The following is a 14475-nucleotide window of genomic DNA, read 5'->3' on the forward strand; positions in this document are numbered from 1 at the left end:
AAAAGAAGTATGATTGTATATGAAGAATTCTTGAAGAGCTTGCCTCCGAAACTTCGGTGTGCACTTTATTAAATAGTAGGGGTGGGAAGGACCTACAATTTGGGGAGGCACAGTAGTTTTAGTATTTCGGAAACAGGATTATTAAGCTGTGTGGTCAAACAGCTTTGTAATTCTGTTAAGGTTATAACTAAAATTGAAAAGTATAAAAACTGCACAAATGCTACAGTATAGTTAGTTTTAAGTAATCTGATAGCTTATCAGAGAACACTGCTGCATTAATTGGACCATTAGCCCAAATTTAATTTGTAATGGTTAAGTTTAACAAATAAATGATCTTATAAACATGTAAAAGTTGCTTCCAAATAATGTGGCAAGTAGCACATGTGATTACATTCTGGTGAAATTCAGTCTCTTTTGTACTATTTTAATACCTTTACATGAAATGAAGGCAATTCTTTAAAGAATTCAAAGAAAACTAGCTAAGGCTTATCCTTATCAAGTTAAAAAGCCTTCATTTAAAAGCTAATTCAAAAGAAAGAAAAGCAAAATGTACTTATTTTACTCCTTTATTTGAGAAGAAAATGAAATGCAAGCCATTTTAAAACAAAAAGGCTAGTTAGGGTAGTAAAAGAAAAGCTATATATCCTTAGATGATAAAAAGAACATGACAGAACTTGGGCTCTATCCACTACATTGCAATAGAATTGGTACACAGACTTAAAATAACTTCGGAACCAATCAACTATCATCTAGGACAGGACACTAACTTAGAGACTAAGAATTTTTCTCTCTCTGTAGGTTCATTAGCTTGATCAAAAAATTGTAACGAGGGACAGCTAGATGGCGCAGTGGATGGAGCACCGGCCCTGGATTCAGGAGTACCTGAGTTCAAACCCAACCTCAGACACTTGACACTTACTAGCTGTGTGACCCTGGGCAAGTCACTTAACCCCAATTGCCTCACCAAAAAAAAATTATATATATAACGAGCAAGTCTATTATAAATCAGGCAGATAAAACTGTAGTGAAACTTTTAAAAAAAAACATATACAAGGCATATGTCAGCAAAAAGCTTCCACAAAATATAGACGTGAACAATCCCTTAAAGTTGTAGAGGTTCACTTTTTTGGAAAAGATTTTCATTTACAATTCTTCATTAAACACACTCTAGAGAAAATCCAGAGCATTAATTAGTTTGGGGAAAAGCCTTTCAAAATCAAGAGGCGGACTATACACTATCATCTTTCTCACTAAGATTCTATATTAATATCAAATATCACCACCGATTATTTCAGTATATAACAATTATTCTCAACCTTCTATTTTTAAACAGAGGCCTAAATCTGGCTTACTTTAATAAAAAGAGAAAGTAGGTTCCCATTAATAGAATTAATAACATTGTACAAAAAGGAAATTCATGGGAAACATGAAGGAATTGAAAAGAAATGGTACATGGTCCTTTACACTGACATTGTTTTGCTAAGCAACAGTTCCTTTTAGTTAAACAAATGACTTAACTAGGTGAAAGCAAAAGGTCTTGAAGTAGTTATAAAAAGATATTTTAATGTTAAGTAGCTAGTATGTGACTTTGGACAAATAACTTTATAGTTTAAGACGTGTTAAAATGGTAATAAAATACATGCTCCAAACTACTTCAGGGGACATTGACATTGTCAAGGTATGAAAAGGATTTGAAATCTTAAATGGCAGTAGAAAATATTTTAAAAGCATAGTTGTGACTGACACCTTATTCAGCCACCAACATCTTGAATGACCAGCTAAAGAGAAATTTTAAAAAGCCTTCCCCCCACCCCACAATAATTTATCTGTTGAAAAGGCTATAATTTAGAGAGAAAAATATTTATTTTTCAGTTCTATTTTAAGAGCAATGTACATTTAGCAAATTATTTTCCTAACAAGGAGTAGGCCATTCTGACTCAAAACTATAAAAGCTTGAAAAATTAATCTGTACACCATTCTTTTTTTTGTTTTTTTTTTGGTGAGGCAGTTGGGTTTAAGTGACTTGTCCAGGGTCACACAGCTAGTAAGTGATCTTAAGTGTCTGAGGCCGGATTTGAACTCAGGTCCTCCTGACTCCAGGGCCGGTGCTCTATCCACTGCACCACCTAGCTGCCCCTTACACCATTCTTTTTAATAAAATTTAACATCTTTGCATTCATGTAAAATATGTTGCACCAATAACCAGTGATTTCATGAATGACACTCAGACAAGTCAACTTGTCTGTCAACAAAGCACCTCTTAAATTACTACTTAAGTAATTTATTTATAGCAGTTTAATAAATTTACTTGTTAACAACTGACCATAACTATAAACTGACACAAAACTATGTAGGCCATATACAAATACTTTAAATTGTTGAGAACCAAATATAACCACAAAAAAACCTTTATTACACTTAGTTCTGTACAACAAAAAACTAACCCACTTCTGAGCAGGCAATTGACTCATTATGCTGTAGTTTAGCCATTTTCATGAAATGGAAAACACTTAAAAGTTGATCTGTCCAATCACAGTGGAAAAGTTGGAACAAATTCACTTGCTACACACATTTTAAAGAACTAAAATTACTTCCAAATGACTTAAACTAAGTAAATTCTAATGATATCATGCTCTTAAATCTGTTATTCAACTTGCCATCTCTTGTATTCTACATTAAAACACCAGACAACTTCATAAATAGTGCTTTCCTCAAAAGGAATATTAAAGGAAAAGTTAAGAATAAAGAGGCTGGAGCAGGAGGTGGAGAAAGAGTCAAGTCCAGTGATTGGCATATATGCTGGCATGCCAAAATTCTCTTTCAGGAACTAAAATCAACTTGAAAGCATTTCAGTCTTTTCTTACTCTTCTTTTACGTACTGATTTTACTGGCCCATCTCCAGACCCTGTACTTTCATCAGCTTCTTTCATCTAAGAAAAAAGAAAGTTATATATTAGCAATTTTGTTTTTGAACACTTTCTTATGAATGCTCTATTTTGATACTGCTACCAAATTAGCCAAGTACTAAATGTTAACAAACAGTACTATCATTGGGTACTGCCGATGTGGATTATCAATGTTTATTGCTCCCAATAACCGTACAGCCAGTTTCTGTTGGTCTCTATGCAGATAATTCTTAGATCTATAAATCCATTCCTAGTTTCTCTCCTGAGCTCCAGTAACACATAACCAACTCTCATAACTTCATGTCCTGGAGGCATCCTGATGTCCACATGTCCAAAACAGAACTCATTACCTTCTTCCCATACACATACCTCTTTGAACTTCCCTCTTGCTTTCTAACTGTGTGACCTTCAAGACACACAGGGTCACAACCATCATCACTATGACTAGGCCTCACATATCCAATCAACTTCCAAACCTTGTCATTTCTATCTATGTATGCTCCTTTCTTTCCCCATACACAGCCAAACCCTAGTTTATGCCCTCCTCATCAACTGTTGATTGGACTACTATTATAGCTTCCTATTTGGGGCTCTCCACCTCCATTCTCCACACAACTGCCAAAATGATTTTCATAAATCATGTCACCCTATAACTAACAAACTCCAGTGAGTGCCCACAGAAGCAAATGTAAATTAACTCTGTTTGACATTTACAACTTCACAACCTGGCCCCATCTTACCTTTCTAATCTTCTTACACTTTAATACTCTCCTTGCCTTCAGCTTTCCACCCACACTGGTCAACTTGCTGTTAGATATGACAATTCATTTCCAGTCTTTATGCCTTTGCATTGGCCATCTTCCATTCCTGGACTGCATTCCCTATTCTCCTCTGCCTCTTAGAATTCCTTCTAAGTTTCCTTCAAGACTTAACTCAAGTATTACTTTCTTCATGATAACTTTCCTGATTCCCATAACTGCTAGTGCCTTCATCCAAAAAATACCTTCTATCAATTTTTTTTCTTTTTGTGAGGCAACTGGGGTTTAGTGACTTGCCCAGGGTCACAAAGCTAGAAAGTGTTAAGTGTCTGAGGTCAAATTTGAACTCAGTTCCTCCTGAATCCAGGGCCAGTGCTCTATCCACTGCGCCACCTAGCTGCCCCCTTCTATTCATTTTGCATATGTTCTATACATACACATATATGCATATGCCATCTCATTCCTTGAAGGCACGGACTATTTCACATTTGTCTTCATTTCTAGTATTTAGAAGGTGTTTAATAAATGCTTGCTGATTGACTTCATATCCAGATTCATTTTAAATCTATGTTCAGTGTCATCTAGAACATTTTTAACAGTAGAATTTAAGGTTATTTTTTAAAAAATAATATTTTTTCCAATTACATGTAAAGATAATTTTAACAATCATTTTAAAAAAACTGTGTCCCAAATTTTTCCCTCCATTACTTCTCCCTTCCCTGAGACAGTAAACAATTTGATATAGTTATATATGTGAAATTATGCAAAACATATTTCCATGTTAGATAGAATGTAAGGTTCTTCAGGGTCACCCCTCAATCTATCACGGTGCCTTGCACAGACTAGGCACTTTAACAAATGCTTGTTGAATAAATGAATAGAAGAATTAAAAAAATATACATGAAAGACCAACAGGCATCTCTTTATCTGGTTTCTGGTTTGGTCTTTTATCCCTTTTCTACCACTTTGATAACTTTAAGTTCATAGGGCAAACATTTTTAAAGCTATTCCTTTTTACAGAGAGACTTTGATTTTACCTCTAACACTGGATTGTCTCTACAGTCGGCTTTATCCTCTACAACTTACAAGTGGCTAAAAGGTAATCGTGAAAATATAGTAACTGAATTCACTACAAATTTATGTTATTACATTACTTGTGCCCTCACTGTTGCATGGCAACCTCCTTATTCATTTATGATTATCCTTGTAGTAAATATGTCAAAAGTTCTCCAAGTTCTAAGCAGGAATTCTTCACCCCACCAGCCTTGCTCTTGCCACATGATTTTGCTTTCTTCTTTATTAAGGAAACTTGAGGATGTCTTGAGCTCCCTCACTCCACAGCACAATCTCTAGGCATCTTTAATCTTGTCCAATCTTTTCTTCTGCTCAAAACTCAGAAAAATAATTGTCACTCTCTCCTCTACCTGTACACTTGAACCTAGTCTTCCTGACTCCTCTGGAAGTAGGTCCCATCTATCATTCTCTCATACATCCTTTCTCTCTACCTCTCATCTTTTCCCTATTACTGGTACCTTTTCTGCTACTCAGATATTTCCCTCATTCTTAAAAAAACCCCAACTTTCAGGGTAGAGCCAGGATGGTGGAGAAAAAGCAGAGACTTGCCCAAGGTCTCCCAAAATCCCCTTCAAACAACTTTAAAGATCACCTCAAAACAAATTCTGAAACAGCCGAACCCATAAAGGAATGGAGTAAAACAATTTTTCAGGGGCAGCTAGATGGCGCAGTGAATAGAGCACCGGCCCTGGATTCAGGAGTACCTGAGTTCAAATCTGGCCTCAGACACTTAATACTTACTAGCCGTGTGACCCTGGGCAAGTCGCTTAACCCCAATTGCCTCACTAAAAAAACAAAACAAAACAAAAATACCAATTTTTCAGCCCCCCAAAACTTAGAAGCTCAGCAGGAAAGGTCTGTTACATCAGGGTGAGAGTACACATCCCAATCCTGCATAAGCCTTACCCCAACAAAGCAGCATCAAGCTTTGGGGGTGACTGAATCAGCAATAAGAGGGCTGGACAACTGGACATAAGGAAATTACAAGGGTCCCTTTGCTGGGACTGGTTGCACGACTTTGCTGAATTGCCCATACATGAGGATCTTGGGTCACAGTCCCTAGCAGAAAGAGGTTTCAGCCCCAAGGGAGCAAGGATGCCAGTCACAGTTCCAGAGCAGAAAAGAGTACTTCTGGTTGCTCACAGACAAGAGCACAGGCCAGGAGAGTAGTAAACACACCTCTCATTAGATTATACCACCAGAAAGCTTATAGACCCCTAGAACTAGCTGCACAAAAAAACCCCTTAAACTTGGGACAATGGCCCCTCCACCCCGGGAGTAGAGCCCAACTTTAATATAAATTTTAAAATGTGACAAGTAAAATCTAATGTTTGTGTCCTTACCTGCCCCCAACCCCCTGCCCTGGCCCCGCAATTTGGGGGTTTTTTTGTTTTTGTTTTTTTTTTTTGAAGGGCAATGGGGGTTAAGTGACTTGCCCAGGGTCACACAGCTAGTAAGTGTCGAGTGTCTGAGGCCGGATTTGAACTCAGGTACTCCTGAATCCAGGGCCGGTGCTTATCCACTGCGTCACCTAGCCGCCCCCCTGGCCCCGCAATTTGGCCGGGCAAACTAGCTAGGATTAACTTATAAATTAGAAACTTCAGCAACAATGTTTGGGCCTTAAGCATTTATTAAGGTATATTAGAAATTAATAAAGATAGAACATAGATGGCAGAGGAAAGGCAGTGAGCTCCCAAATTCATGACACGATCGCTCCAAAAAACATCCAAATAAGGTCATAGGAAAATGCCCGGAGCAGCAAAACTCACAGAAGTATATGCTGAAATCATCTCCTAACCAAGAATGGCTTGGAAGGTCAGAAGGAGTGAGCTGCTGTGCTGATACAGGAGTCGGACCCAACCCCACAGTCACCCTGACACAGATCCAGTCTCAGGAAGTCCTCACCAGAGAAGGAGACCCCCAGAGCCTCTGAATCAGCTGAAGCACCAGTGTCGTCTGGAACTAAGCTCACAGTCTGGTGAGTGGGCTGAGCCCTGGGCAGGGGAGAGACTACAGGGGTCTATGCTAGTGCAAAGGCAGAACTTGGATTCTACACCCCTACTGAGAACCAGGTGGTAGGCTTGAGTAGCAGTGGCCCAGGTGGGGGAGGGACACAGGCTCGTTGGAGCTAACAACCACAACACACAAAGCTGGTTGATTGGCAAGTTGGTCTGGGGTCATCTACAGACCAGGAAAGAGGCCAGGTAAGTGAAGAACCTGATTCTCCTTAAATCATACCAACCTGGGACTTCTTAAGCTTGGGATACTGCAGCCTGGAAACAGTGCCCCACTTTAAGGAGCTAAAAGTCTAGTAAAAGAAAGGCAAGATGAGCCGACAGAGAAAGGTGAGGACCACAGAAAGTTTCTTCAGTAACAAGGAAGACCGAGGTGCACCCTCAGAGGAAGATATCAACATCAGGGCCCCTATATCTAAAGCTTCCAAGAAAAATACGAATTGGTCTCAGGCCATGGAGGTGCTCAAAAAGGACTTTGAAGATAAAATTAGAGAGGTAGAGGAAAAAATGGAAAGAGAAATGAGGGTGATGCAGGAAAGACATGAGAAAAAAGTCAACAGCTTGAAAAGTCAAATTGGCCAAATGGAAAAGGAGGTACAAAAGCTCTCTGATGAAAATAACTGCCCAAGAATTAGGATTGAACAAATGGAAGCCAGTGACTTTATGAGAAACCAAGACACAATAAAGCAAATCCAAATGAATAAAAAAATAGAGGGCAATGTGAAATATCTTCTGGGAAAAACTGCCGACCTGGAAAATAGGTCCAGGAGAGATAATTTGAAAATTATTGGTCTACCTGAAAACCATGATCAAGGAAAGAGCTTAGACACCATCTTCCAAGGGAAAATTGCCCTGAAATTCTAGAAGAAGAAGCTAAAATAGAAATTGAAAGAATCCACCGATCACCTCCAGAAAGAGATCCCAAAAAGAAAACTCCTAGGAATATTATAGCCAAATTCCAGAGCTCTCAGGTCAAGGAGATAACATTGCAAGCTGCCAAAAAGAAAGAATTCAAGTACTGTGGAGCCCCAGTCAGGATAGTACAAGATCTAGCAGCTTACACATTAAAGGACCAGAGGGCATATTCCAAAGGGCAAAGGAAATGGGATTACAACCAAGAATCACCTACCCAGCAAAACTCAGCATTATATTTCAGCAGAAAAGATGAGACTTTAATGAAAAAGGAGACTGAACTGAATGGCAAATTTGACTTTCAAATACAAGACCCTAGAGAACCATAAAAAAAAAAAAATTGGAGCTGGGGGACATACCTGGGGTCATACAGTGGGCAACTGTCTTGTGTCTGAGGCCAAGTTTTGGCTGGGATCCCCCTGGGTCCAGGGGTGATGATTTGTCCCCTGTGTCACTTAGCTAGATGATAACATCTTTAGGGTTAAATTGAGGGGTGAAAGGAATTCACTGGGGGAGGGGAAAAAGCAGAAGTGAAATCCTACATGAAAGTAACAGGAAAAGGCTTATGGAGTGGGGGAAGAGATGGGAGAGGAGCAGGGCAGTAAATGAATTTTACACTCATCAGAAAAGGCACAAAGATCTTAAACTCATCAGAGCTGCCTCAAGGAGGGACTGACACACCCAACTGGGTAATCTATTTAATCTGGGCAGTAAATGAGCCTAACACTCATCAAAATTGGCTCAAAGACCTCAATCTCATTAGAATTGGCTCAAGGAGGGAATAATGTACACACTCAATTGGGTGGAGTAATCTCTCTAACCCTGCAGGAAAATAGGAAGGGAAAGGGATAAAGAGAGAGGGGCAAAAGAAGGAAGGGCAGAGTGGGGGAGGGGACAGACAGAAGCAAATCCCTTTTGAAGAGTCATAGGATAAAAGAAGATGGATAATAGAATAAATATCATGGGGAAGGGAATAGGATGGAAGGGAAACAGTTAATAGTAATCATGAAAAAGAGAAAAGGGGGAAAAATTGTACAAAAAATATTTATAGCAACTCTTGGTGGAGGCTAAGAATTGAGAATCAAGGGAATGTCCATCAATTGAGGAATGATGGAAAAAGCTGTACTAGATGATTGTAGTGGAATGGTCTTGTGCTACAGGAAATGACAAACAGGATGATCCCCGAAAAACCTTGAAAGACTAATGAACATTGATGTATAGTGAAGTGAGCAAAGCTGAGAGGACATTGTGCATAGTGACAGCAGTATTGTTCAAGGAGCAATTGTGAATGACTTAACTACTCTCAGCAGTGCAATGATCCAAGACAATCCCAAGGAACTAATGAGGAAGCTTACTATGCACCCCTATAGAAAGAACTGATAAAAAGAACACTTGTAGATTGTACATATATAACCTGATTACGATCTTGTGGAGGGGGGAGGAAAGGGAGGGAGAAAAATTTGGAACTCTAAATCTTATGAAAATGAATGTTGAAAACTACCCTTACATATAAATGGAAAATAAAATATAAATTTGAAATGAATTGTATTGTATGGAACATCACAAAAATTAAAATAAAATAAAGATAGAACATGTAGAGTACAGAAAGTATAGAAAGAAAAGCCTATATCTCCCTTGGGGTTCAGAATCAACTCCTTTTTCTCCTTTCCTTTCTGCCACCAACCTGAGGTCCAAGAACAAAAAGGGCCAGAGGTAGGGAACCAGCCTCCCTTCCTACTTCCTGTATCCCTCCCCTGAAGGGGGGGGCCATCCTTCAAGCTGATTGGTTGAGGGTGGTCTTGTGTTGATGTCATAGTCCACAGCCTCTGAGAACAACACCCCAATCAGGGCTGGCCAGGCTGTGGTCTTGATTTAATCAACCTTAAGTAGGTTCTCAGTCTCACCCAATTCAATCAATTCCAAATCAATCTTCAGGTGGGGTCCCTGGGCATCTGCCAAATCCTATTATTTTCTTACAATAAATAGGTTGGGAAAATGGGCAAACAGAAAAAGATCCAGACTATAAAAAGTTACTATGGTGACTGGCAAGATCAAAACAAACTCAGAAGACAGCAAAGTCAAAACTGCTAAATCCTAAGCCTCAAAGAAAATGTGAATTGGTCTGGAAGAGCTGAAAAAGGATTTAAAAAATCAAATAAGAGAGACAAGAGGAAAAAGTGGGAAAAGGAATGACAGTGAGCATGAAAATAACGAAAAAAGAGTCAACAGCTTGGTAAGGAAGGCACAAAAAAATACTGAAGAAAATACCTGAAAAAACAAAATAGACCAAATGGTAAAAGAGGCACAAAAACCCAATGAAGAGAAGAACACCTTAAAAAGCTGAATTGGCCAAATGGAAAAAAGGTATACAAAAACTCACTGAAGAACAGAATTTCTTAAAAAGTAGAAGTGGCCAAATGGAAAAGGAGGTACAAAAGCTCACTGAAGAAAATAATTATTTAAAAATAAGAATGGGGCAAGCAGAAGCTAATGACTGCATGAAACATCAAGAAGCAATAAAACGCAATCAAATGAATGAAAAAAATAGAAGTAAATGTGAAATGTCTCACTAGAAAAAACATCAAGGAGAGATAATTTAAGAACTATTAGACTACCTAAATGCCATGATCAAAAAGAGCCTAGATATCAAATTTCATAAATTATCAAGGAAAATACCAACTTAATTTTCTAGAACCAGAGGGTAAAACAGAAATTGAAAGAATCTACTGATCCCCTCCAGAAAGAGATCCTAAAATGAAAACTCCCAAGAACACTATAGCCAAATTCCAGATCTCCCAGGTCAAGGAGAAAATACTGCAAGTAGCCAGAAAGAAACAATTCAGATATTGTGGAGCCATAGTCAGGATAACACAAGATTTAGCAGTTTCTACATAAAAGACTGCAGGGCTTCGAATATGATACTCTAGAAAGCAAAGGAGCTAGGATTACAACCAAGAATTACCTACCCAGTAAAACCAAGTATAATCCTTTAGGCCAAAAACTGGACATGGTACATAGGGGCAAGCATCTGATACTTCTGGGCTGTATCACCCCGACCCTCAGGAGGTTGTGATGGTGCAAGTATGCATTGTTAAAGGCAGTTTTCTCACCAGAAGATCCAGTTTATGCCAATTAAATAATAGGTCCAGTCCTTACTGCTATCTCTATGCAACTTTAATGTACACTATGACAGACACTATATGACTGCATTCAGAATTATAATGTAAAATAGCTTACCTTGTATCTTTTCATATCTATTAACTGAAGAAAAGACTTTTTTAAAATGTAATTTTATTCAGAATTATGACCTGAATAACCTGTGGTTTCTGTGATATTAAAAAAAAAATCCCTGCAGTAAGTTATCTTTTTTTGTTTTTAACACTTCAAAGTACTGAAGAAATTATCTCTCTAATTAAAAGGAGGCATTCAATCATTAATGAAATTCCATCTCAAATCATAATACAAAATGTTTTTAGCAAAAATCAGTTGATATTGTATACCAAATGCTTCAACAGATATATCCTTTGATCCTCACAACCCTGTAAGGTATAAACAAGGATTACTGTCACCATCTTATGGATGAGGAAAGAAAGGCCAAGAAAGGTTAGATGACTTGTCTGTGGCCACACACTGAGTAAGTGGTGAGGCAGAGATTTCCCAATCTGAGTCCAGAACTCTCTCCACTAGACTACCAGGCAAAAATGAATGTCATACTAAAAATCCATGAGCAAAAACCCATATAAAAAGGTTTATTAATATCTAACACAATACTCTAGGTACAAAGTGCTTAATAAATATTTATTGAGCCATGTCAATGGCAATATTTTCCTGATTTCCTAAAAGACAAACTTACTTCAATACTGAAGGCTTCTTGAAATGCCATTAAAAGGGTGATGAAAAATTGACATCAAATTTTTCCCCTAAGGCTATTTTCAAGAATCCATGACTGCATCAAATTGAAACTAGTTTTTTGTATTAAAGAGCTCACCTCATCTTCTGATCCAGATTTATTGGATTTGCTGCCTTCTTCCTGCCCTTCTATAGTTTCATTTTCTTCTTCACTCTTTTCTTCAGTTTCATCTTCCTCTAGAATAGAGATGTCACGGAAATGATTCACTCTGTAAACTCAGAGCTGTTATTGAAAATTTCAAAGATATAATGAGGGTAAATAAAAAGAATCCAACATTTTAAAACAAATCCCTGCCTTTAAAAGTTTCCTGTGCTAATTGGAATATCTCTTAAAGTTATTCATATTTTATATATCAGGTCACTCTACTAAAGGATAGATTTAAATATCATATCCAACTATCAAGTGAACAGGACGAGAAAAAAACCTGAGACTGATCTCACAGAAACAACTTAATATCCATATTCTGCATGGCGCACTGTATGATTCCAAAAGCCTTCATATTCATTTTATCATATAATCCTCACAAAACTTTCAGAAGGGGCATATTATTAATACTCATTTTCTACACCAGGATAACAAAAAGAGAATTAAGAGACTTGTCCAAAAGAAAAAATTAACACAAAAGTAGGAACTGTAAATGCACTGATTCTTAAAATCCGATGTTCCTTTCTCTATGCCATATACCTCTATTATTACTAGATAAGACAAAATCCACTTGAAAATATACAATTTAATATCTGGCTCCATATCCTTCTCCTGAGGCATTAAAAGGGCAACAAAGGATCAATGCAAGAGGATATTTTTTGTTTTGTTTTGTTTTGGGGGGCGGGGCAATGAGGGTTAAGTGACTTGCCCAGGGTCACACAGCTAGTAAGTATCAAGTGTCTGAGGTCACATTTGAACTCAGGTCCTCCTGAATCCAAGGCTGGTGCTTTATGCACTGTGCCACCTAGCTGCCCCCTGCAAGAGGATCTTATACCTTATTTTGATTTAGAAACAAAACTTGTGAACATTCCTTGTGTTCTAAATTTTGAATACCTACCTAGATGTATAAATATGAGATTGTTAATGTGCATGTTTGCTGCTCTTTCTTTATCCTAATTCTGGCTCACCTGACATATATAAGCAGAGCAGATATGGATAAAATCAACTAATTTTTCTTTACCACCCTTCTATTTTCAAGCTTTACCAATACTCTGATATAGAAACAAAAGAAAAAAACAACCCTTGAGGGCACAGGACATTAACATAAATCATATTTAACAAACCCTCATGTTTTTTGACTTTACATTTGCATTTCTATTTTATCTATCTCAGGAAATAAACTATGTGGCATGTTCATAATCTCAAGGCATACCAGAGTGTTCCAAAATGAATAATTTTACTGAACCAAAACTTGACAGGCCATTTGGAGTTAAAGCACCTTTTTGGCATTGAGGTTGATTCCATGTTCAAGATTAGAACTAGAGCAGACTTCAGAAAAGTTCCTTCAAATTACAAGTACTTAGAACAGTCTGTTGTGGAGGGATACTAGGAACTAGGATTAATTCAGATCTAGCATCTTCAATTAGACCAGTTTGGGAGATAGCAGGTATGAAGAAAATTCCAGCAATCCTTTAACAATGTTCTGTGGGACAGACATTTTGGTGGGTCCCTGCCACTGAAGGACTAGTAATTTGCGACTTAGTTCCCCCTAAGCACCCATTACATCTGCACTCCTCCCTGCCTGCTTTTAGGTCCATATAATAAATCAATTGAAAGTAATTTAGATGAATGAAACCCTGAGCATTTGACTTATATCTCTAGAAATTCACCCAAGTAACTTGCTCCTGGGAAGCCTGAATACCAGGGTTTTATAACCTTATGGCAAGTTAATATTGCAAGGGATTCTAGATGTCACCTAGTTCAATCCCTATCTTAATTCATTAATCCCCTCTACAATGATCCAAGTTGTTATCTAGCATTTTATTGGATACTTCCAATTGATGGATAAATCACTAATGTAAGAAGCAACCTGTTCCCTTTTTGGAAATTATGTAGGATCAATTTATTAGTGCTATTATGAAGTTTTTCCTTAATAATTCTTTATACTTTTAAAATTTCTCTCTGTGTAACTTCTACAGAATGGTGCTAGTTCTGCCATCTAGAGCCACAAATTGTTAAGTCACTTTTTTGTATAATAACCTTTCAAAGTGCAACAATGAAAAGTGTGCTAAGTTTGGGATAAGAGATTTGGGGTTCAAATCCTGACTCTGATACTTACTCCTCTGTGTGAGCGATACCTTATGGGTAAATTACTTAAATCTATCTGGGCCTCATTTTCTTATCTATAAATTGAAGAGGTTGGATTAGATGGCCTCTGATATTCCCTCTAGGTCTGAATAAATGATCCTTTGAAATATTTAAAGACATCCAAAATGCATTTCCTTTTAGTCTTCTAAGAGACACTGCTGCTGAGATCAAGTTCTTTAATATCAATTCAGACAGTACCTTCTTTTTTTCTTTACCATCTGTTCTTCAAAACCTAATGATGGGGGCAGCTAGGTGGCGCAGTGGATAGAGCACCGGCCCTGGAGTCAGGAGTACCTGAGTTCAAATCCGGCCTCAGACACTTAAGATCACTTACTAGCTGTGTGACCCTGGGCAAGTCACTTAACCCCAATTGCCTCACTAAAAAAACAACAACAACAACAACAACAAAAAAAAACCCTAATGATGAACTGTGGCACAGGAAGCAATAGATGGCCCAGTGAGAAGGCGCCAACCTCAGCAACTGAGAGGGTCACTAGGAACACACCATCAAAACTGTGGAAAGGCCTTTCAGACCACCATATCTGGAATTACTTTGAGAGATGTGTGTCTTCTGCCTCTGGCTTTTTGGCCTATGAGCTAAGGTGGAC

The 14475-nt window shown here is 38.0% G+C and overlaps 1 protein-coding gene across 1 annotated transcript in view; it reads right to left on the reverse strand.

The window, feature by feature from the left end:
- Positions 1-2307: 2307 nt before the first annotated feature.
- Positions 2308-14475, reverse strand: part of CLGN (calmegin) — a 74738-nt gene continuing 62570 nt past the window's right edge. Inside the window, exons 14-15 of the mRNA XM_043971923.1 lie at positions 11654-11751; positions 2308-2930 (exon numbers count right to left, since the gene is read on the reverse strand). Coding sequence (XP_043827858.1) covers positions 2850-2930; positions 11654-11751 — 179 coding nt within the window. The 3' untranslated portion in view covers positions 2308-2849. The remainder of the gene's footprint in view (positions 2931-11653; positions 11752-14475) is intronic.

The sequence above is a fragment of the Dromiciops gliroides genome, chromosome 6, assembly GCF_019393635.1.
Source record: "Dromiciops gliroides isolate mDroGli1 chromosome 6, mDroGli1.pri, whole genome shotgun sequence".
NCBI lineage: Eukaryota > Metazoa > Chordata > Mammalia > Microbiotheria > Microbiotheriidae > Dromiciops > Dromiciops gliroides.